The 23,193-nt window shown below is 51.7% G+C and overlaps 1 protein-coding gene across 1 annotated transcript in view; it reads left to right on the forward strand.

Moving 5' to 3' along the window:
- PPARGC1B (PPARG coactivator 1 beta) overlaps nucleotides 1-23,193 on the forward strand; it is a 100,595-nt gene that overhangs the window by 59,648 nt on the left and 17,754 nt on the right. Inside the window, exons 2-3 of the mRNA XM_081093094.1 lie at nucleotides 14,121-14,294; nucleotides 20,789-21,004. Of these exons, the coding sequence (XP_080949220.1) occupies nucleotides 14,121-14,294; nucleotides 20,789-21,004 (390 nt within the window). The remainder of the gene's footprint in view (nucleotides 1-14,120; nucleotides 14,295-20,788; nucleotides 21,005-23,193) is intronic.

Below are 23,193 nucleotides of genomic sequence, written 5' to 3' on the forward strand. Positions count from 1 at the left end.
CCACGCAGGACGTGGAGGGAAACACTTAAGACAGCTTCCCCATCGGAAAAAAAATGCCTTTACCTCTGCCCTGTTCTGAGGATCAAATGGGAGAATGTCTAGTTTACAGCATAAAGGGTTTTTATGAGCCCCAAGACCCCCAATCTCAGTAGGTGGGAGAAACCTAGTAGGGCAGAGAAGCAGGTTCAGGTGGCACTTAGGTGCTGGGGTGGCGGGAACCTCACTCCCTGAAACATCTCACTGTTCTCTGTTTGAGAGCGCCACACTTCCTGCCTGCTTTCCATCAGGCTTTGGTGATAAGCATTGTCAGAGGTTCCCCTTCTTCAGTTCAGTGCCTGTAATTCCATCGCTAGTGCATAATACAGAGGACCTGGCCCTGGGGAAGGGGAGTGGGGGTGAAGCTGTGGTAATACCACCCCTCGGGACACATCACTGGTACATGAAAAAAAGGAAAGAAGACGTGTTATTCGTTTGACATAAATTTACTCTATGTGCCCAGTGAACATGCTTTTTTACATAAGGCAGACTCACCTGTGGCTACATGGGACATGATGAATCAGTGGGGGTCTGCTAAGCAGGCCTCCTTGGCCTCTCCTCTCTGGCCCTCACTGACCACATGACCAGGGAGGGCCTGCTGGGGCCCAAGAGAATCTGTTTCCCACCAGCTTTATCTGGGAGCTCACAGATCTGGGATTCTCATCATCTGACTACTGGAAAAGGAAAGGCAGAAATTTCCATAAGGGAATAAATGGATGGGGAAGGAAACCAACACCTCCCCCCGCCACCCCAGTAAAGGGGAGTGCATAAGAGGGAGACCTTGCAGGCATCACAATAATGTGAAGCAGAGGTGCCCAAACTGACCTGGGAAATGGGGGCTCTACTCACCCCCCACCTGCCCCCACCTACCCCACAAAGGTTTAGTGAGCACCTACTCTGTGCCAGGTACTATTCCAGGTGCTGGGAGTCAACAGAGACAAGCCCGGGAACCTGCCTTCCCGTAGTTTACATTCTAAGGGGACACAGGCAGTCCCTGGGTTCATGCTGTGGCTAACACACCGCCATGCAATCTACAGTGACTGGGAGGGGTACGTTGGGGAAGGACTTGCAAAGTACTAGCAGGGCTTTGAGACCCCCCCCCCCCCCGCCCCAATTTCAAAGTTCACCTGCTCAGAACAAGGAAAAAAGCTCTCTTCCCCTGCCCCACTGTGTTATTATCAGCTGTGGTCAACCTGAATAAACAGATGGCTGGAGGTTGTGGCAGCAAGAATTTGGGAGTTGAGTCCGGATTCACATTTTGCATAGTAAAGCCATACTACGTTCCTGAGCCTTAGCTTCTTCTGTAAAACAGGTGAATTTAAAAAAATAGTAATTTTTTTATTTAGAGAGAGAGAAACATTAATGTGAGAGTAAAACATTGATCAGCTGCCTCCTGCACACCCCTTCCTGGGGCTTGAGCCCACAACCCAGACATGTGTCCTGACCCATAATTGAACTACAACCTTTTGGTGCAAGGGACAATGCCCAACCCATTGAGCCACACCTAGCCAGGGCTAAAATAGATGAATTAAAGAAAAAATTTTTAATCCTCACCTGAGGATATATTTTCTTTCTTTTTAAGAAATTGATTTTAGAGAGAGAGGACGTATGAGAGAGAAACATGGATTGGTTGCCTCCTGTATTCGCCCAGGTGATCAAACCTGCAAACTAGGTATGTGCCCTGACTGTGAATCGAACCAGAAACATTTTTTTGGAGTGCAGGACAGTGCTCCAACCAACTGAGCTCCCCGGCCAGGGCAGAATGGCTAGATTTTAATTATCCACTTTGCTGGGCTCCCATGTGCCACTCAGGCACTTTGAGTGGTGGATACCGCCTACCGAAGGAATGGCTTCTTAGTCTGAGGATTCAAATTAGCCTGGTAAAGCCCTTAAATGGCCCATGAAATAGTATGTATGAATAATAGCTATGAGTACATGGGCATGGGAGGATATAGGATTCATGTACAAAATATAATGTCACCATGTTTCTAATATGCAAGAAAAAAAGAAATTTGGTTTTATATGTATTTGTTTTTTGCCAAGTTCATAATGTTCAATTCACTCAGGCTAAATAAGAGTATGATGGGTTGCCCTGTATGGTTTTTAGTTCATAAAAATGGAAAACCTAATTCATCAGCTTCCTCATAATCCCTCCCACTTCAAAACCCAACGTCCTGGTGGGCTGTGGGGGTGGAGATCCTGCAGGGGGTTCCCCTGGGAGCCCAGCGTGGGAACCACAGGGCCAGATGGGCTGTAAGGCCCCTCCTGGCTCCCACGCTGTGCAGCAGCCTCAGCAGGGCAGTTGTGGGTTGAATGTTGCTGAGTCATCTCTCTGCAGGTCAGATCGTGTGTTGGCTGACGAGCCGAGACGGGTGGATTAGTGGCAGAACCCTGGTCCTGGATTCTTGGGGAGCTGACTTCAGCCCCTGTCCACTGGGCTGGGGGAATCCTTAGCTATCTGCTGCCTTTTCACCCAATGTGACAGTCCCTTCTCTGCTCAGATCCCCCAGGAGCCAGCCACCTTGGGGCTGCCCTTCCTGGGTGGCAGTGCCACCCCATGGGCTCCTGGCACAATGGCAAGGCTACAGTCAGCTCTGGGCTGAAGATGTGAGCTGGCACCATGCTGGCCTGTTGAGCATGACATTTCCTCAAATGCCATGAAGGGGCTGCCTGACCTTCACTCTCCTGCCAGGACCCCCTTTCTGCCTCTTTCTGGGTTATTTATAACAGTGTTAACAGGTTTAAAAAAAAAAAAAAACGGCTTCCCAGCCGAGCCCTGGCCCCACTCCCTCAGCCTCCCCTGCCAGCCAGGGCAAGAGACACATAAATAGAACCCAAGAACACGGACACTATAGGACCCCAGAGAACACCTGCTGACGGAGTGTGCTGGGTCCTTGTCTTTCTTTCTCTTTTTTAGGTCTCTGGCACTTTTTTTAGGTTTATTTTTATTTTATTGTGGTAAAACATACACAACATAAAATTTACCATTTGGACCATTTTTAAGTGGGCAATTCAGTGGCAGTTAAGTCCACCCACAATGCTGTTCAAAGTCATCACTCTCCATTCCCAGAAATTTTTCATTATCCAGAGGCAGGTCTTTTTTCGTCCACCTGATAATGAGGATGGCTGGCATGTACCAGTGCCCCTGCCCCCGGGCATATTCAGATTTTGAGGAAACTCCACAAAGGAAGGCACCTGCCAGCTGATGATTGCCACAGTTCGATTAGAACATCGGTGGCTGCCCCTTTCAGTTGGTGTGGGATGGGCAGGTTCCCCAGGGCTAGTGGTACCCTCTGCCTCCCTTCACTTTGGGAAGGGGATCAGGGCCTGAGTGAGTGCGCTGGGCGCTGGGCGGTGGGGGGGGGGGGGGGGGCGGTGGGGGGAGGGGTAGGATGTCCTGGGTGCAGGGAGAACCTTGAATCCGCTCTTCTCTCTCTCTTCTTAAGCAAAATCTATTCCTTTATCAAACTTCATTCCTTTCCTTATAAATAGGGCAAGTATTTTGCAAAACGGAATGCTACTCACCACTCTGTTGGATCATTGATTATACTTCTGATAAAAGTTTAATGATAGTTCCTTACAGCATATTAGAGTTTTCCCAAACACTCTCCCACCCAAAACACCTCATTGGACCAGGCTGGGACCGTTCATTCCCCAACAACCAGAGAGTTATGGACCCCATTGTAGAGATACAGAAACCGAGGCACGGAGTGATCTAGGATGTGATCTAATCTCATGTTAGTCACTTGCATCTGTAGTAACTCTCACTGTCTCATTCCACCCAGGCCAGGATTAGGGTAAGGTAAAGGAGATGCCTTGGCTCAAGCATAAAATTCACAGAGATGCCAGAACATCAGTAATCAAGATAAATCTCATTTTAATGCAGCATTCTTTATTTATTTATTTTTTTAGTTTTATTGCTTAAAGTATTACAAAGGATATTACATATGTCTCCTTCCCCCCCCCCCCCCCCGCCCTTGACAATCCCCTGGCCTCCCCTACCCCCCAGTGTCTTATGTCCATTGGTTATGCTTATATGCATGCATACAAGTCCTTTGGTTGATCTCTTACCCCCCCCCCCGCCCCCCCTCCCCGCCTTCTCCCCCCATACCCTCCCCCGGCCTTCCTGCTTAAATGCAGCATTTTAAAATAATAACAATGGGTGCCAAAACATCCATGCTGAACAAAATACCAAATTTTTTTTTTAAAAAAAAGACAGGAACAATAAGAGTGCCACATCAGGGGTATAGAGGCGCCTAAAGCCAAAGGAAAAATCAGTACCACTAGACCCATCTTTATTGTGAATTTTGATATTTTGCTCAGCATGTGTGGGGTTTTTTGCATTCATTTTGACTTTCATTTTTTACGATATTGCGTTAAATGTGATCTGTCTTGATTACTGAGTTTTTTGGTGCCCACGTCAGGTGCCTTTCTCTCCTAATCCTGGCTCTGATTCCACTTCCAATCTTGGTGTCCTGCTGTGACAGAGGAGCCCCCTCCCGGGTCCCCAGCCTCGGGTCCTCATATGCGAAGGCCTTTGCAGCCGCCCCTGAGTGTCAGGAGAGCAGCTGAGGGTGGCATTTGATCCTGGCAGTCTATTTTTGTGCCTGCCCTTCAGCGACTGATAAAATGTTGCTCTCGGTAGAGCTGATGTGCTGAAATGGTGAGTGTCGATGTCAGGTGGCTTGTGTGATCGGATATCTTCATTCTTGACCTCGCAAAGGGGCCTGGAACCAGGAAAGTAGCTCTCGTTGGTTTTGCTCCCCCGGAGCTGGACAGAACTCAAAGCGTTGTCTGGTGACAGGCTGCCAGGCCATTTGGCCTCATCTTGGGGCTGTTACAGACAGCATGTCTGTGTTGCCTTCTCTTGCTTTTCTTGCTTTTGTGTACTGCCCTTGACGAGGTGCTGCCACGTTTATTTCACTTGGATTATTGAGCACCTATTGTGTGGTGGGCATCATGCTAGGCACTGGGGAAACAGCAGGGAACCGGGCAGACATGGCCCCTGCTCACATGGGGCTACTCTCTAGGGAAGGCAACGACACCCAAGGAGATAAATGAAAAGTGGGGAAAGTTCTGGAGAGGGGTGGTGGTGACGGTGGCACAACAATGTACATATACTTAATACCACTGAGTCACACACTTAAAATGGTTAAGACGGTAACTTTTCTGTCATGTAGACTTTGCCATCGTTTTTTTTAAAATCCTGGGAAATAGGGGTAGATACCAGAGAGTTAGAAGCACTAATGGAGGGAATGACGGCAGGGTGCTGGGTCAGAGGGATGGGGTAGCCACTTGAGCATACGGGGGCCAGCAAGGCCCATCTGGGAAGGACTCTGAATCTGGGACGGGGTGATAGGAAGGGACCAGCCTGCAAAGATGGAAGTCAGAGGAGGCAGCCCAGGCCCAGGGAGCTGCCAGCGCAGAGGCCCCGGGGTAGAAACTCAAGCTTTCCAGCAGTTCCTGAGGGAGCTGGGCTCTGGAGATGCCCTGAGGCCCGGTGATTCCCCATAACCAGCAAGTGATGAGCCAAGGGCGGCCCTGCCTCAACAGAGCTTAACAATGGGTACCTCATCGGCTTTGCGGTTTACCAAGCACTTCTCCTGCCACTCTCTTTTGAATTCAAGAGGCCCTTGAATTCAAGTGCATAAAATTGAGTGCAATCACAGGCGAATACTAGTACAATTGTGTGTATTAACGCTGCCCCAAAACACCTTAGCTCGCTGGCTGGCTTGTGTCACAGAGTATATTTCAAGCTTTTGTTGTTTTAAAATAAAAAAAAATGAAACACACACCACCTTCCCAGGCCTGAGGCAGCCTTTACACCCCTTAAAAGACAGCCCCCAACATGTACCAGGAGCTGCAGTGGGCAGGGGAGGAGAGAAGGGGAGGCATAGCTTCTGAGACATCAGTCCCCTGGGAGGGGAGTCTGGGCTCTGCACAGCCACCTGCCAGGATACCCAGGAGCTGTTCCATCCGGGTAACCTCACCTGGGCACCTCACCGGGCACCGCTCCAAGAGGCTTCACAGATCTGCGTTGGATAAAGGGCTGCTTGCAGGCAGCAGGGAGTGGGAAAGGAGATGCCTGAGTGAGGTAACACCGGCCCCAGGAGACTCTCGGATCTCACTTTCCCGTGCCTTTAAAAGGGGAAGAGCTAACAGAAAACATTTTGGTGTGCAGGCCTCAGCTGTTGAGGAAGCAGCCTGCCATTTTGGGAAAGCTTTGGATGGGGACCTGGAGATCCCTGGCAGGGAAGAAGCTGGCTTTGTGGATCTTGGGTGACTCCCCGTTCACTCTTTCCACCTGCAAAATAAGGCCTTGGTCTCTAGAATGCAGGCTCTTCCAGGGCCCCACCCGCTGGCTCTGCGGCTTGGCAGTCCATTGTGCGGATTTATTTCCTGGGCTCTGGAGGCCACTGGGAGTCCTATGCAATAGTCACCTTATCTGGTGAGAGTGGGAACTGTGGCTGGGGGCGGAGGTATAGAGGGGAATTCCGAGGGAAGTGTCAGTGAAAACACAAAATCATAAAACATAACGCCTCATATTATCTTTTAATGAAGCCGTATGTCACGTCCATTCATCTTGCCAGTCTTTTGCTGAAGACTGGTGCTGGCACTGCACAGACTACACCCCCAGTGCCAGGGCTCCCAGTTCCAGAGTGGGGATTCAGTCAGTGGGATCGAGAATTTAGGATCTTGTCAAACAAATCTGAGTGCAGAGTCCTTCCAGATTCTTGTCAATTTCTCCTAATCTTTTACTATTATCTCACCGGCACATACTTTTATGGCACTTGAAAATTTTATTTTATTTATTTTTTTAAATACATTTTCATTGATTTCAGAGAGGAAAGGAGAGGGAGAGAGAGATAGGAACATCAGTGATGAGAGAATCACTGATCGGCTGCCTCCTGCAGGCCCTCTACTGGGGATGAAGCCCGCAACCTGGGCATGTGCCCTGACAGGAAATTGAACTCTGACCTCCTGGTTCATAGGTCGGTGGTCAACCACTGAGCAACACCAGCTGGGCTCAGCACTTTTAAAAAAACAGCAACAAACATCTCAACTTTATTGAGTCCTTCCACAGCCTTCAATGTAGTTTCCCTTGAAATCGCTTCTTTTGTCCTCGTATTTTCGGTGTATGAACCATTTAATTATATTTTTGTAATTATAGTAATCAATGGGTTTGGGAAGAAACAGCTGATTCCCAGTAAACAAACAACCCAGTGGTGGGAGCAGACGTGCGGGTGACGTAGAGCATCTCCTGCGGCTCCAGGCCGGCCACCTTGGGCGTTTTTACTGGAGGAGATGGAGGATGTTGCTTAACCTGGCTGGTTGATTCGGTGGAGGCTGGTCAGGGGAGCTCCGCTGTACTAAAGGCCTGAGAGGGGGCCTGGTTAGAATTAGCATTGGCTGCAAATAACAGGCCCCCCCCCCCCCCAATGACTAAAAAGTTCAACAAGCTCCAAGTAGTTCTTCTGTCACAGCAGAGGTAGATGTCCCAGGGCCAGTTTGGCAAGTTACAGCACAGGGACCCCAACTTCCTCCATCCTGTTGCCCTGCCTACCATGCAGAGCTGCCCTCCCCAGGTCCCTGGTCATGCCATCCTCTCTGGTTGGCTGGGTCTGGCCTGGCCTTGTTGCTCAGTACTGAGCACTGCACCCCATTTTGCTCTCTGGGCTGGAGAACGCACTCTCACCAGGCCTGGTGACCCTCTGTTGGGTCTCCTTACAGCTGCATGGCTGGGGCTTGGGGCCCCACTGTGAAGGGCTGAGCATCACGAGGTTGTGCCGGCAGGTGTGGGGCCAGATGCTTCCACATGGGAAAGGCCTTGAATGCCAGGCTGACATGTGAGTGTTTTTGTGGGAGATCCTTTCAATGGTCTGGTTCGTCTCTAAGTTCAGGCTCTTTTGCTCTTTTAAGCTGGGCTCAGGGTCCCTCTGTTTTCTACTTAATTTTTCTGGAGCGAATCTTGTGTTGAGGATTTCCGAGTCCTATTTCAGAGGAGGCTGTAAGTATTTCTGTGGGAACTAAGACCAATTACATTTCCTACTGTTCTCCTAGAAGCCTCTTTAGCAGTTTTCAACTAAGTTAATAGACTGGAAAGGTTCGATTTTTTTTTTTTTTTTTAATGTAAGAAAGATGCGTTAGTCATAACTTTTTCACTGATAGGTGACAGAAGCTCCTACTGGCATGTAATCTAGAAAGGACATTTACTCACAAACTGCAGAGTACGGGGACTAGCCTGGCTCAGGCACCGCTGGATCCACGTGTTTAAGTTATTTGTTTAATGTGGGGAATCTGCCTCTCTCTGCATCGTGGTTCTGCATTCCCTGTGCCGGCTTCATTCTTACTCAGGCCCTTCGTGGGTGCTGACAAAGATGACTGCCCACTCTCCAGCCCCCTTGTCCAAATGCTCCGGCAAATTCCTGGTGTTCCCTCCCCTCCCCTCTGAACCAGTCAAACCTGTTGTGGTCCCTGGACAAAGCACATAAATTAGCCAGATTGTGCTTACGTGGACCTACTGTGTAGAGGGGTAGGGTGGCTCGGGCTGCCACCACTGGGAAGCGCGGTAGGTAGGGGGCCAGCCACATAACAGAGGTGGGAGGAGAAGATTGTCTAGTGAAATGGCTTTGTGGGGACTTCATGAATACACCTCACTTCCTTCCTCAAAGGCAGGTCACAGGGCCCCAAGTCCAGACCAGGCCAGGTCTCATCGATTAGGCTCCATGTTGGGCAGGCTCGGGCTCAGCAGGAAATAGAGTCATGGTCACTCGACAGATACTGTGATGACACTGGGGTTGGGGGTTGGTGGAGGTTGAAGGGACGCAGGATAAAAGAACCAGTAGGTTTAGGACTGAGGGGAAGGGTCAGAAGACAAATTCGAGAAGCAGTGACCCTCTGAGAGCCCCAGTTTCCCCATCAGTCACATGGGGATGCCGACCATTGACTGCTCCCTGCGTCTTGGGAAGGTACCAATGAGACCATGGCTGTGAATGTCACTTGAATGTCAACTGCAAGTGCGGTATCTGACCATCATTGCTGGGGTGTGTGACACATGCGAGGCTCCCACCCGTGTTACTTCATCTTTGTAAAAACCCTGTGAGGTAGGATACTTTTTTTCCTCCCCATTTTGTCAGTAGAAACTGAGGCGGCCAAAGGTATGCCCTGCCCTCAAAGGCCTGGTGTGTGTTAGTGCAAAGCCAGGGGCTAGTTCTTTGTCCTCCTTGTCTAGGCCGCTTTCCTTTCCAAGACAGTCCTTCTCTCTGCACCTTGGACTTCCCCTCTGTAAATTATTTGTTCATTAAATGCTGTTTTACCTAAATACTTCCTCCAAGCCTGTGTGGATCTCAGAAATTAGACTCGTATGGAATTGTATCAAATGCTTGAGCAAGAGGGGTCCATATGGTCTGTCTGTTTGACGCTCTCTTTTCCAGAAGGGGCAGTGAGAACCCGACTGAGGAGGTGACTCATTGAAGGATGCATAGTGAGTAGGGACAGAACCAGAAGCCAAGCTCTGTCACTGCCGCCACCCCTCCCCCTCCTGCTTCCTTCCACTCAGTAACTCAGAAAATGCTCTCTGGGCCCGGCACTCAGCGAGGAGATTTGCTGATTGCAGTCAGGAAAGTGGAGCCACCAATTTCTCTGGGAGATGCATTCTTTCTTAAGCAGGGAATCGATTTCCACCAAGATACACAGGCTTCCAATGAAGCCACTTACGTGAATCTGGATGAAGCACCATTAATTCACTGCCAGGGGCATTTATCTCCCTGGCTTGGGGCAGCCACGGTCCTTATCTGAGCAGGGTGTGGTGTTGCTGGAAAAATGGGTGCCAAAGGCCCAGCAACCAGATGGGTCTCATGGCAGGGGTGTGAGCAGACCCTGGGGGGTGGGGAGGGGCTGAGGGACCATCCGGGTTAGGCTGGTGCACAGGACAGCATATCTAGCCCCTCACCTGTCCTGCGCAGCCCTGAACCTGCGGTGTGACTTGGGTCTTTCTCAGCCCTCGTCTGCAGCCCTGTCTCCCCATCACTGAATGGGAATAAATGGTCTTGAATGTTCCTTCTCACGTTCAGAAGCAGGATGTCGGACGACAGCAGGCTTTGTAGGGAGCAAAGAGAGTTGGATTTGAACTTCAACTTCACCTTTCCGGGATCCTGGGTGCTATGGGTTGAAGTGTGCCCTCCAAAAAAAGACCTCTGGACCTCAGAATGTGACCTTATTTGGAGATGGGGTCGCTACAGAGGTAATCGAGTTAGAACGAGGTCCCCTGGGTGGGTCCTCATCCTGTATGACTGGTGTCCTTCTTAAAAGGGGACATTTGACACAGGGACAGGCAGACATCGAGGAAAACCATGTGAAGAGACAGCGGGGTAAGACAGCTGTCCTCGAGCCAATGAGACAGGCCTTGGGAGGGGCCAACCCCGCCAACACCTTGATCTCCGACACATGGCTGGGGGACTGTGAGGCCACCCATTTCTGTTGTTCAAACCCCAGCAAACTCATCCAAGTGACTCCATCTCCCGAGTTTCCTGATTCGTCAGGTGGGGACGGTGGTACCTGCCCTGAAGGGTTGTTCTAAGAATCTGATGGGAAGATGCATGCACTGCCCACAGCCTGGCCCGTGGCAGGTAGTAAGCCTCACTAATAGCAGTGGCCTGGTCCTGTGCTGTGATCTCCCAGCTCCACGGCGGGGCCCCCGGCAGGCGGCCGGTACAGAACAAGAAGGCCTCGAGTCAGACCTTTCCGAAAGAACTGGGTCATCCCGGCGCCCCTTCAGAAGCCTCTCCTAATATGGAGAAGGCCGGGAGATCGCTGCTCATGCCGTGCTTAAAGGGTTTTCGCCAGAGTGGCCTCAGCCCTAATTGACCAGGCCGCAGAGCTGAGGTTTCTGCATTTTTATGTCCTGAACACACTTGGAGTGTGTCGAGCTGCTATGGGTAATCGATAAGGGCAGTAGTCATGGGCATTTTATGGGTGTTTGTAAAGGAGGTGACATGGTTTTGATGGGAAGGATAGTCACTGGGTGACTCTGAGTGAATCCTTGTCCTCCGTGGGCCCCAGTTTCCATGTCTGCAGAGTGAAGGAGGGAGACAGGAGTTCTTAGGCAGCATCTCTGAAGGCCTACAAGTTAAGTACCAATTCCTTGCACACGTATGCATCGCACATGCGTATTTTATGGAGAGCGTAAAAGCTCTCCATAGCTTTTGTCTGGTTCTTGAAGGGGCCTCTGAAGCCCAAATTGTCCACGATAACTCGCCTGGACAGCCTCTCAGGGCTGCTGATTCCTGGCCTGTCTGGGATTCTGATGATAACGTTATTTCTAAGCCTCAGGAAGCAAGTCCTACAGAGCCAGGTGCTCTGTTACTGGGATGAAGGGGATCGAACATAAAGGAATAGCTCCCCACAGAGGTTATTGCTGGGGGGTTTGCTGGCCAGGGAAGCCCCAGCTGCCCAGCACCCTTGTGTCTCTGCTTTGGGCCCTCCTGTGTCCCTCCTGCCCCTCTTTTGGATGCTATACCTGCCGAACCCATCTGCCTGCTTCTAAGCTGGTCCCACCCCCATTGTACTTGGAGCAAACCCCAATCTCTTACAATCCCTACCTGATCCGCCTCCACCTGCCTCTCTGAAGGCATCTGGTCAGTGCCTCATGCTCTGAGCTTGGTCCCCACTTGGGCCTCTGCCTTTGCTGGGCCCTCTGCCTGGAATGTTCTTCCCACGTCTTCCACCACCTGGCTCCTCCTTCCGGTGTCAACTCAGGTATCGGCTCTTCCAGGAAGCCTTTCCTGGCCACCCCCCCTCCCCCCGCCGGCCCCCCCCCTCCCCCCGCCGCCCCCGTCCCACCCTGGCCAAACTAAGATAGATACCCGCCTTGTTAGTCTCCATCAGCGCACCTGGTTTGTTTCAGCAGCACTACCATGATCTATAATGAAATATTTATGTGTTTTCTTCCCCCACGAAGATGTCCACTTGTGAAGGAATGAACTGAGTCTTCTCTGTCACTGTGCCTGGCTCGTAGCAGTTACTAAGTGCACCCACTAGCGTGGCTAAAATTAAAATGAGTGACAATGCCAAGTGCTGGTGAGGGTTGAGAGCAATTGGAACGCGCACACTGTTGATAGATGTCCAGTGGTACAACCTCTTTGGAAAACAAGGTGTAGCTTTTGTAAGTCACACATGCACTTCCCATAGAACCCAGCGAGTCCACTCCTAGGTATTTACCCAAGAGCAATAAAGACATATGCCACACAAAGACTTACAAACATTGTAGACTTCATAATAGCCAAAAACTAAAACCTAACCAGTCGTCCATCTAAGGAAGTCCCCAAGAGGGGGCTGAGAATCCACCCGAGTGTCCCCGCGGCCAAGGCAGTTGAGTGGTGGTCAGGGTGTTGGCAGGGCCTGGAGTGACACGGTGCTCGGTATTCGTGGTTGTTGAGTGCACGTGGGCTGGAGAAAGACTGGACAGGTGGGGGCTCAGGGGGTTGGGGGCGTCCCTGGAGACAGAGGCTGCCCGAGCACCGTGCTCCCTGGCCTGAGCAGGGGGCGGGCCACTCCAGAGAAGCTTGCTCTGGTGCTACCCATGCATGCCGGATTCTTGCAAAATGCCAATTAAGACATTTGACCTAAATTCGGATAAAAGCCTTTTTCCTGTGTCAAGTTGAGCTAATAATATACATTTATTCATAATTTATGAGGCCTAGTAAGTGGGAACAATTAAGGGAAAGGCCTCGCCAAACCTATTTCTCCTGTCACATAAGCTCTTTTTTTTGTTCTCTAATGCAGTTCTGCCCCCTCTGCCTGCCATGAAATGCTGTTGTTTTTATTATTTAAAAAAATTTGTTACTATGGCTGTGAGCTACCATTTCTCAAGCGCTTGCCGAGCCAGGCTATACCGTTGTTTCATCGTAACCTCATGAAGCAGGCGGGGGTTTCCCATTTTACAGATGAGGCAGCTGAGATTTGGAGGTGAAGGGACTGGCCCAGGGTTTCACGGTGGCTGACCGGGGCTCATGATTCAGACCCGCCAGACCCCTGGGCCTACGGTACTCCGTTTCAGTGTCCGTCTCCCAACTCAGGCTGCTTCTAAATTTGCAGAGCAGCCCTCCTCCTGGTAACTGTTAAACTTGGGAGATGGGGATGAGAAAGCGATGACCTTCTGATTCGGGGGGGTCTGGGGTTAGGCCTGAGAACCTGCGTTATTTCTAACATGGTCCAGCTGCTGCTGACGCTGCCGGTCCTGGGACCACCCTTTGAGAAGCACTGGTTCAGGCAGTGATGTTACCAGAGGCCCCACCCCCGCTGGCAGGTGGGCTCAGGGCCTGGCAGACCTTTTCCTGGGCGTTGCATACGTGTTACGGTACACAGAGAAACGCGTAGCCTGGTTTTTCTCTTTACACACGTGGAATACCTACCGATATCCTGCCGTTTAGTTTCTTGTCTAACATGTCTTAAAGAGTATATTCAGCCACCTCATTCTCTTCAACAGCACCATAAGATTCCGTGATACAGGCGATACTAGTTTTATTTACCTGTTGTCTCATGGGTGGGCTTCCGCATTGTAGACTTTACAGGTATTCCTGTCAAGTCCCTGGGGACACGGGTGAGTGAGTGTCCAAACATAGTCCTCACTTGATAACATCAGCCATTATTATTATTATTGCGGTTTTTGTTGCTTCCTTATTAATATGGAGAGATTGTTGTCTTCCAGAAATCTCCTTTCAGCTGGGGGCAGGTATGGGAAGGAGTAGGTCTCTATTTACAGGTCCTCATAAGGTTTTCAACAAAACATTGCTGCTAAGAGAAAGGAGGGGCTACGTGGGTAGGGCCTTGAGGGATATATAGGAGTGCAGAGGAGAAGGGGAGAGAACAGCAGGCAGGATTGTACTGCCAGGGCCTGGCTTAGCTCCTGGTACATTCAAAAGATGTAAGAGAGTGGGGCAGAACTTGACATTTCTTGGTCATTTGGGAAAATGGCCTTGGCCAAGGGCGGTCGAAGGTCCAGACTGGCAGCATCATGAGTAGGATGGTCCCCGCTTGGGTTTAGCCAAGCTCAGCTCTGACCAGCCTCCCTCCTGTCTCCTCAGGGTGTGGGGTCCGAGGAGGAGCAACTCTGCGCCGACTTTCCAGAGCTTGACCTGTCCCAGCTGGATGTCAGCGACTTCGACTCGGCCACCTGCTTCGAGGAGCTGCAGTGGTGCCCCGAGAGCTCCGACACTGAGCCCAGCCACTACAGCCCCGATGACTCGGAGCTTTTCCAGGTATGACCTCCCGAGCCGCTGTCCCTGCCCAGCCGTGGCCCTCTCTGCCCCTGAAAGCCTAGCTCTGCTCGCACCACCTTCTCCCGCACTTGCTCACGCAAAGAGGTCTCCTCTCGGGACTACCGAAGCTCTTACGACTGTGTCTCTTGCCCTGGATCTGCACTTGATCTTCGGCAGCTCTCGTCCTTGCCAGGCCTCTGGAAAGTGACGGCTGGGAAGAGCGGCTCTCTCTGTGCCCCCCCCCCCCCCATCCTAACCAGAACCCAGTCCCTCTGCGGGTTAGGGCAGGTTCCAAGCCCTCCCTTCCCTGTGGTAGCTCGCTCCATTCTCTTCTCTATCCTGTGAGGCAGGCACGATCATTTCCCCATTTTGCAGATGAGGAAACTGAGGCTGGGGGGTTGAAGGCATGTCGCCAGGGCCATCCACCGAATCGGTAACGAGCTAGATTCAAACCCAGCCTGCCTGCCCCCCGAGCCAGGGCTGTATAGCCACGATGATGCCGGGATGGGAATGCCTCACGTGTACTGAGCAGCTGCTCTGTGGCGGGACTGCCCGGCTTGCGTATATTAATTCACTTAATTCTCTGAACAGCTCTCAGACAGAAGTACAGTTATCTCCATTTTTCAATGGGAGCCTAGAGGGTCTTTAAATGAGGCAGTGCTGAGGATCGCTGTGCATACATATGCCTCTCATCCTGCGAGCTCCCAGCCCCGGGGCACGTACTGGGTGACGTTTCCTTTAAGAAGCCCTCTAACATGGAAAACTAGGATGTCTGAGGTTTGCTTCAGAATAAAGCAAGCTCAGGGCCATTCGAGATCTTGCTTCCTGGCACAGGTCATCAGTTTGGCGCAAATGAACTCCCACACAAAAAAGAATAAGGCCAGCTCTGCGTGCATTTGCGTGTGTGGGTGTGTGGGTGACCTGGAGGGTAATAGATGAAAGAAGATTGGCCATGCTGTTGAGGCTGGGTGATGGGTACATTCAAGTTCATTATTCTTTCCTGGAAATGTGCTCCTCCGTGAAGGCTGGGGGAGAAGACCTAGCTCCCTGCGCCTGCCTGGCCCCGTAGTAACAACAGCAACAGCATCCTGTGTGCCACTTGCCGTGCAGGTGCGCCATAGCATCACCTCGGACGGTGCGGAAGATGATATCGTTGCCTCTAGACATGTTTACGAGCTCACTCTGTGTGTCAGGCACTGTGTTCATCAGTGCCCTGGGCAGCCTAGAGGGGAGAGAGACCCTAGATCAGCTGACACGTAAACAAACCGTGCTCATTGCATTGGGGGCACAAAAGGAAGTGAACTGGAACGAGAAGGGGTCCTAAAGACTGGGTGGCAGGGAAGGCCTCGGGGAGGAGATGCTTCAGCCGAATGGTGAGAAGGAGGAGCCTCATGGAGACCAAAGAGCCGGGACAGAGGACACAGTAAGTGCAGAGCTGGGAAGCAGGAACAGAAGGGCTGGGGGGTAGAAGCTAAGGGGAGACCAGGAGATAGGCAGAGAGGTAGGCAGGGCCAGATCATGCAGGGTCTCTGTGGGCTAACGTAAGGAGTTTGATTTTTTCCCAAGGCTATTCTGATATATAAGTAAAGGACTATTAATAACCCACTTTACAGGTGAGGACAGTGAAGCTCAGAGAGGTTAAGTAACTTGCCCAAGGTCCCACAGCTAGGAGGGTCAAGGTGTAGACTAACCTAGGAACCCAGAGCCCTCACTGCTACACAGCCTCTCTGCCAACCCCATGAGGATCAGCAGGGCTGGACTCCAGGTCTGGCTCCATCTGGTGACCTTCATTCTTTCCGTGAACAAAGGGAATGAGACCTACGCTATGCTGCTCCCTCCCTCAGAGGGCGCCAGCCTCCAGAAAATGCTTTTATGTGTGGAGACTGATGAGTGAGAGGGATTTAGATGCTGCGTGGGGACCATCCCCTGCTTACCCAGAGATTGGCCAGTCCCACTAGTAAGATCCTGCCAAGGTCCTACTATGTGCATGACATGGTCTCAGACACAAGTCAGCTTGGTGCACCCCCTCCCCCCGGCCCCCCACGGGCTCTCAGCTGGCAAGAAAGGCAGAATCCTCACTGATGCTTAGGGCTATGCAGAACTCTGCCCACCCAGCCCCTTTCCCCTTGCTGGCCTGTGCCCCCCACCTGCTCCCAAGACCAGGCCAGCTCCACCCATTATACACGGATGCGCCTCTGTGCCTGTGATTATGTGATCGGTGCCTGATTCCCGCCCTGCCCCCTCGCAAGCCCCATGAGCATGGGGACCTGATGGCATTGTGCACTGTTACAGGCCCAGCGCTCTGCACGGAGCCTGGCACTTTCTCAGGTGTAATACATATTTACCAAGTGATTACATCCTTCCGTGCCCAGCTCTCATGTTGGCTCCTTCTAAGGAAGTTGGTCAGCCACTTCCTCTCGTGGGTTCGCACCTTGTGTGTGTGTATGTGCATATGTGTGCACACGTGTGTGTTTATATGTGTCCTTTAGACTTCAAGCTCCTTGGAGGACAAATAGCATTTCATTCATGTGTGTGGGCCCTCACCCATTGTCGGGACTCAGTCGTATGAAGGCACCGATTGTAATTTTCTTTCCTGCCCAGGGCCAGGTGTGAGCCAGTCCACAACCTTGAGTTGGGACTCGGGGGCCATAGGTTCTACCCGCCTCCTGCCACTAGCTGGGGCAGCTCCCTCACTTGACCAGTGGGACTCAGAGCAGTGCTGCCTTGGGTCACAGGTGTGAGCTAACAGTCAAATGACACCGTTGCTATAGAAACAGACTGGGAGGGTGAAGAACAAGCTACTGGGACAGGTTTGACAACGCCTCGGGGGCCCTGCCCAGAGGCCTAGGGTTGGGGCCGCACAGGCACTTTGTAAGCTTTTTGGAGGAAGCGGAGTTTGGTTGTTCTGTCAGCTGTGCCGTGTGGCCCTGGGCAAGTAGCCAGCTTCCTTTGGTTGGGCCTCAGTTTCCCCACGTGAGCAATGAAGACGGAACATGGATTCAATCAGTGGTTCTTAATCTGCTGGGGGAGAGTCGAAGGGTCCTTTAGATTCAGATGAAATCTATGGACCAACTCCCAGTGAAAAAGGGGGAAACTGATTTCCTGGGTTTCCCAGGCTCCAGTTAAAGCCCCCCACCCCCCACCCCCGAGACAGTAGAGGATTTCAGAGTGTCCTTGGCCTGATTGCCTAAATTCTGCCCTGTGACATTCCTTCAAGCACTCTGGGCCCAAAATGAAGCGTTTTCCCCCAGATTTTGTACAGACTCCTTTCCTCTAGCTTGAAATCAGCTCAGGAAGCTTGGGGGTGGGGCTGAGTCTATTAATATCCCTTCCTCCGCTGATTAACTCTCCATTAATTTACACTCCGCTTCCAAGCAGAGCTGGGGGAGCCGAGCTAATGGGCCAGGAAGAGGAGAGGGATGGCCCAGCCCCTGTACTGTATTATCCTGCAGTGCCGATGGGATGATGCTGTGGGCAGGAATAGCCTTTCTTCCCAGGGAGGGCTGAGGGGATGGCGGAGGCCTTTGGTTAGTTATTTTGTTGATGCCAACCTGTTGGGGGCTTCTTGAGGTCTCTACCATTTTGTATCCATCTGAGCACAGCACCCGGCACACAGTAGGCCCTTGACCCCCTCCTCTGACTTGCTGTCTTGTGTGACCTTGACAAGTGTCTTTCCCGGACCTTCATTCCGCCACCCTAAAAAGAACAGCAACTGAGTTTCCTTGTGAGCGCCAGCTGTGCTCCACCGGCCATTGTTGCCTGGAGGGCTGTGCAGCGAAAGAAAGATGCTGGCGAGGAAGGAACGGTCACAGCTGCTTAGCAGGAAGGGGTGGTACACTTAGGTCACGTGGTCAACATCCCTGGTCTCTGTGTGATCCGGGAAGGATCCGCTGATATTCGCGATAATTCATAGTATCTCTGGGCCATCGGCCACCTCTGGCAAAGGGAATTCTCATTCCATCCAGTGCTTGATGACATCATTTCTGAGTAACATTCCTCTGGAATCTGTTCTTTGAAACCCTAAGCTCAGTCTCTCCTCGTGGCCAGAATGCACTGTGCGGGTCATTCATTCCTCCACTCACAGCACCTGCCCGGGAGCCTCCCGTGCTTCAGGCACTGTCTGGGCAGGAAGCGCTTTCATCATGGCTTCCATTGAGGCTCAGATCCGAGCCCCGAGCGCTCGGCCCCAAGAGTGGTCATTGAGCCCCAGGTTCCAAGACCTTAACTCCCCGTTCGGCTAGACAGGTTGCTCTGGGGACACGGGGGCTCTGGTCTTTGGGTTGGGGAGGGTGGGGGGAGTCAAGTGAGCTCCATTGCATGCTTTTTTAAAAATGTATTTTTTATTGATTTTTTACAGAGTGGAAGGGAGAGGGATAGAGAGCTAGAAACATCGATGAGAGAGAAACATCGGTCAGCTGCCTCCTGCACACTCCCTACTGGGGATGTGCCGCAACCAACGTACATGCCCTTGACCGGAATCGAACCCGGGACCCTTGAGTCCGCAGGCCGACGCTCTATCCACTGAGCCAAACGGGTCAGGGCTCCACTGCATTCTTGAGCCAGAGTCCATGGATCCAGATCTACCCTTGGTCCTCCCCATCCCCAGGGCTCGGGTCAGGCCCAAGCAAAACCTTCTTGTGACCTTTCTTTTATTCTTAGCTGTGTTCCAAAAATGACAAACGCGTTTGTTTTCTTCTCCCCATGCCCCCCTTCGAATCACTCAGCTGCTGCTCCGGCTGCAAGGCCTGGAACAGATTTAGTGGGGCCAAACGGCTGTCACGGGATGCGTATTTCAGATGAACTTCCTGAAGGAAGGATCAGCAGCCTGACCTGGGGTGGGGAAGCGTGCTGGGGGAGGCATCCTGTGACAGCACGTGCTGCCAGAGCAGGCCCAGCAAACAGGGGTTACTACATGGGGTCCTCGCTGCCTCGCTGAGAAGCAGGGTGAGCTCTGCAGTCTGGGCCCCGGCGTGGGCTGGTGGGCTGGGAGGGTGCTCACGGGCCCTCCTTGCTGTGGATCTTCGACATCAGAGCAGGAAGGGTCTGGTTCATCTGTGCGTGGAGTGCTCGGTGCCCTGCCTCTGTCCTGGACTTGCTGTGTGACCCTGGACACCTCACTCGAACTCTACGAGCCTCCGTTTCCCCAACTGTGAGACAGGGATTAGAATGGCACCCGGCTCTTACAGGCTGTTGCGAGGCAGTATTTACAAAGCCTTTCTGTTCCTCTTTTTAGTCAAATTCTTTGTCCCAGGCCTTTGTGCTTGCTTTTCCCTCTGCCTCGAACCTTCGTTCCTCCCCCTTTTGCCTGGCTGATGCCTTCTCATCTCTCAGGGCTCCTCGTGTAAGTTTCAACTGCTCAGCGCAGCCTTCTTTGACCCCCCAAAATAACCTGCAAACCTTCACCATGTTCTTATTCTGCATCACAGCTTCCTTTTATCTTCTTCCCAGCCTCTCTGGTTCCCTGGAATGATCTTGTTTGTTTCCTTGTTTAACTCTTTTCTCCACTGGAGTGTAAGCTCCAGGAGGGGTGTACCGGTCTCGGCATGTTGTATCACCAGTGCCCAGTCAGCGCCAGGCACAGAGTAGCCATTCAGTACGTATGTGTTAGGGGAGGGAGGGAGGAAAGAGATGGGGAGGAATGGTCACTACCACCACCACCACCACCATCATCATCTTCATTATCATCAGCACTATCAGTGTCATCATCATCATCTCATCACCATCATCACCACCATTATCATGTGAATTATAGTAGTAAGTAGTAGTAGTAAGTACTTATATGTTAAATTATTTAGTCCTCAACAATAACCTTATGAAGTATTACTATTTGACAGATGGAAAAAGCTAAGGAAATTGCCTAAGGGCACATATTTGAAAAGTATGGGTTCTGTGATTCAACCTCAGCTCCAGAGCCCAAACTCCTAACCACCACACCAACTACCTCTCTGTGAGTGAGTGAGTGAGTGAGTGAGGCAGGCAGGCCCTGGGAGCCCGCAGGGAGATGGTAGCTGTGGTTGTCCTTGTCGTGGCTGAACCCTGAAGCTTCTAGCCTTTCCACTGCCTGCATGGGCCCAAGGGTAAGAGCCGCTGGGACCCGCAATGGGGTGCTGCTACCAGGGGCATAGACCAGCCTCAGGGCTCTGTCCCAGGGTTGGATGCAGGAGGCTGTGGTGCAGAGCTGCTGTCCCTGGGAGAGGGGACAGGTCTTGGTAGCGCACAGTCCAAACTGGGACTCCCAGGGCAAGACCATTTCCTATCTCCTGCTGCCTGCTCCTACACTTCTGAGATTCTTGGAGTGGATAACACATTTCCTGGGCATCTTCTACCGCAGCACTTCTGTGAGAATCTGATGGGGGAAGCATCCTAGAGGGTCTGGCAGGAGGGTGATGGTGGTGCAGCTGCGTGTGCACAGCAGGCTTCTGCCGTGAAAACCGCTGAGCCGAGGTATGACTAACCGTGTTCCCTCTCTGTTCCACCCGTGCTCCCTACTTCAGATAATCGACAGTGAGAATGAGGCCCTCCTGGCAGCGCTCACCAAGACTCTGGATGACATCCCTGAAGATGATGTGGGTCTGGCTGCCTTCCCAGCCCTGGACGGTGGAGACACACCATCCTGCACTTCAGTTTCTCCTGCCCCCTTGTCTACGCCCCCCAGCCCCTCCCTGGAGAGCCCCCCTGCCAGGGCCCCTGAGGTGGATGAGCTCTCGCTGGTGAGAACCTATTTCCAATCAAAGAGATGGTGTTGGCCTGGGGTGTGGTGCTTGGTTGTAGGGCTGGTGGGTTTTGGGAAACCGACTATAGCCCCTGTAGAGGTCTCCATGCATCAGGGGCAATGGGGTTCACAGAAGACAGCCGGATGGGAGGCCTCCCTGGGCCTCACCTTTACCACCCGTACAGCTGGGCTAGCCACAGCGTCTTCACACACATCTGCAGGCCCTTGGAGATTTCATGGATTGACCTTGTGTTGCAAAACCTTGAAATTACATGCAAGCATTTTCCTAAAAAATTATTCATACACACACAGTAAAAACTCAAGCAGATGTGACAGTGAGAAGCACAACTTCCTTACTTATCTCACGATCGCTTTTTCCTTCCCCAGAGCGTACTGTGGTTACTGATCTGTTATATGACATTATTCCTCTTCCACCTTTTTATTTTTTTACTGCACAAAGGGAGCCTACATTATATTCTGCTCTGCACCTTGCTTCTCACAGTGTCACTGCGTGTCTTTGCCATGCTTTCAGATGAGTGCAGGTAGCTCTGTTCCATCCTTTTTCTTGGCTGCAGAGTGTTCCTTTGTAAGGACATACCATGGCTTATGTAACCAGTCCCCTTGTTGATGGATATTTCTGTTGTTCCAGCTCCTTTATTGCTACAGTGCTGTAGTCACTGTCCTGGCTCAGTGGCCATTGCCACACGTGAGTGGATAAATTTCCTAGAAATGGAATTCTTGGGTCTACAGATACATGGGGTTGTTTTTTTTTTTCCAGTTTAGACAGATACTTCCAGATTGCCCTCCAAACAGGTTGGACTGGTTTATACTTCCATCAGCAAAAGTTAAATGCTCTCTGTGTGAGTATATGCAGAGTGTGGGAATGTGCACACGGGGTCACAGCTTTCTGGGGAGACGGTCTCAGCTTTTATGAGATTCTCAGAGGGGTCTAGACCTCGAGTTGCTCATACCATTGCCCTTGATTCAGGCTGAGGGTACAAATGCCAAGATGTCCTGGGGTGTGAAGTCCAGCTACGCTCACCTGTGTTCGGCTCCTTACCTTGGTGCTATGGCTCCTGGAGGCCGGCGAGACCCAGAAAATCAGCCAGTTGGAACTGAGGAGGTCTTGGGTCATGGAGAGTTTTGAGCTGGAAAGACCTTTGACCATGGGGAACGGAGACCCAGAGTGGGGAGGCCCCTTCTGTGGTACAGCAAGTCGGTGTGCCAGTGGACACTGAACCTAGGACATCTTTCCTTCTTTCCTGCTTCTTTTAAGTTCCCCAAAGGAGTGTGAACCATTTAGTAAGCACCTTGGATGTGCTGGACCCATGAGTATGTTCAGTCCCACATTGTGGTTCCTGCGGAGAGGGCCCTGCTTCCTGCAAGATTAGAATCAGACCTCCTGGGTTTGAATCCCCACCCCCACTCCCCACCCCCCACACCCATTTAACACTTGTGTGTCCTTAACCGCTCTGACTCAGCTTCCTGGTTTGTAAGGTGAGGTCAAAAACAGTGCCTGTCTCAAAGGCTGTAGGTAATACACGTAAACCGCTTAGAACAGGGCCTGGCACACAGAAGGTGCTCAGTAAATGCTCTCTAAGTAATGATCCTGGCACGACCATTACTGGTAGTAACAAGGGGAATTCTCTGCCATTTCTGTATGGGGCTCTGGAGCAGGACAAAACCTCTGAGAGGCAGAGAGCGACCCCTGCTGGTCACAGACCGTTCCCTCCTGTGCCTGGATTGCCTTCATCCCACACGTTTTTGAGCAGTGTTTCAGGCACTGTGCTAGGCACACAGGAAAAAGACTCTTAGTAGACAGTCCGAGTTAGAAAGGCCCTGAGATGTCCACATGCTCAGTTCTTAGCCTGGAGTCATGGATGCCAGAGAGCCCACCATTGGCTTGACAAAGACCCATGGACCTCTACAAACCTGTGCGTTTTTCTGAGGTCAGCAGCTTCTAGCATATTCTTAGAGGGACTCCTAAGTAAAAAAAAAGGTTCAGGTATAGTCATCTAATCTACCTGCCCCTGTTACTCCAATGGAGCAACCTAGGTCCAGAGAGGGAAAGGACTTGCCCAAGGTCTCATGGTGAGTAGGGCTGAGCTGGGCCAGAACCAGGTCCCTTCCCTCCAGTCCGCAGAGCTTTTCCTGTCCATGTCAGAGAATCACAGATGTGTGTGTGTT

This window comes from Myotis nattereri (assembly GCF_964212035.1).
Source record: "Myotis nattereri genome assembly, chromosome: 5".
NCBI classification, from domain to species: Eukaryota; Metazoa; Chordata; class Mammalia; order Chiroptera; family Vespertilionidae; genus Myotis; species Myotis nattereri.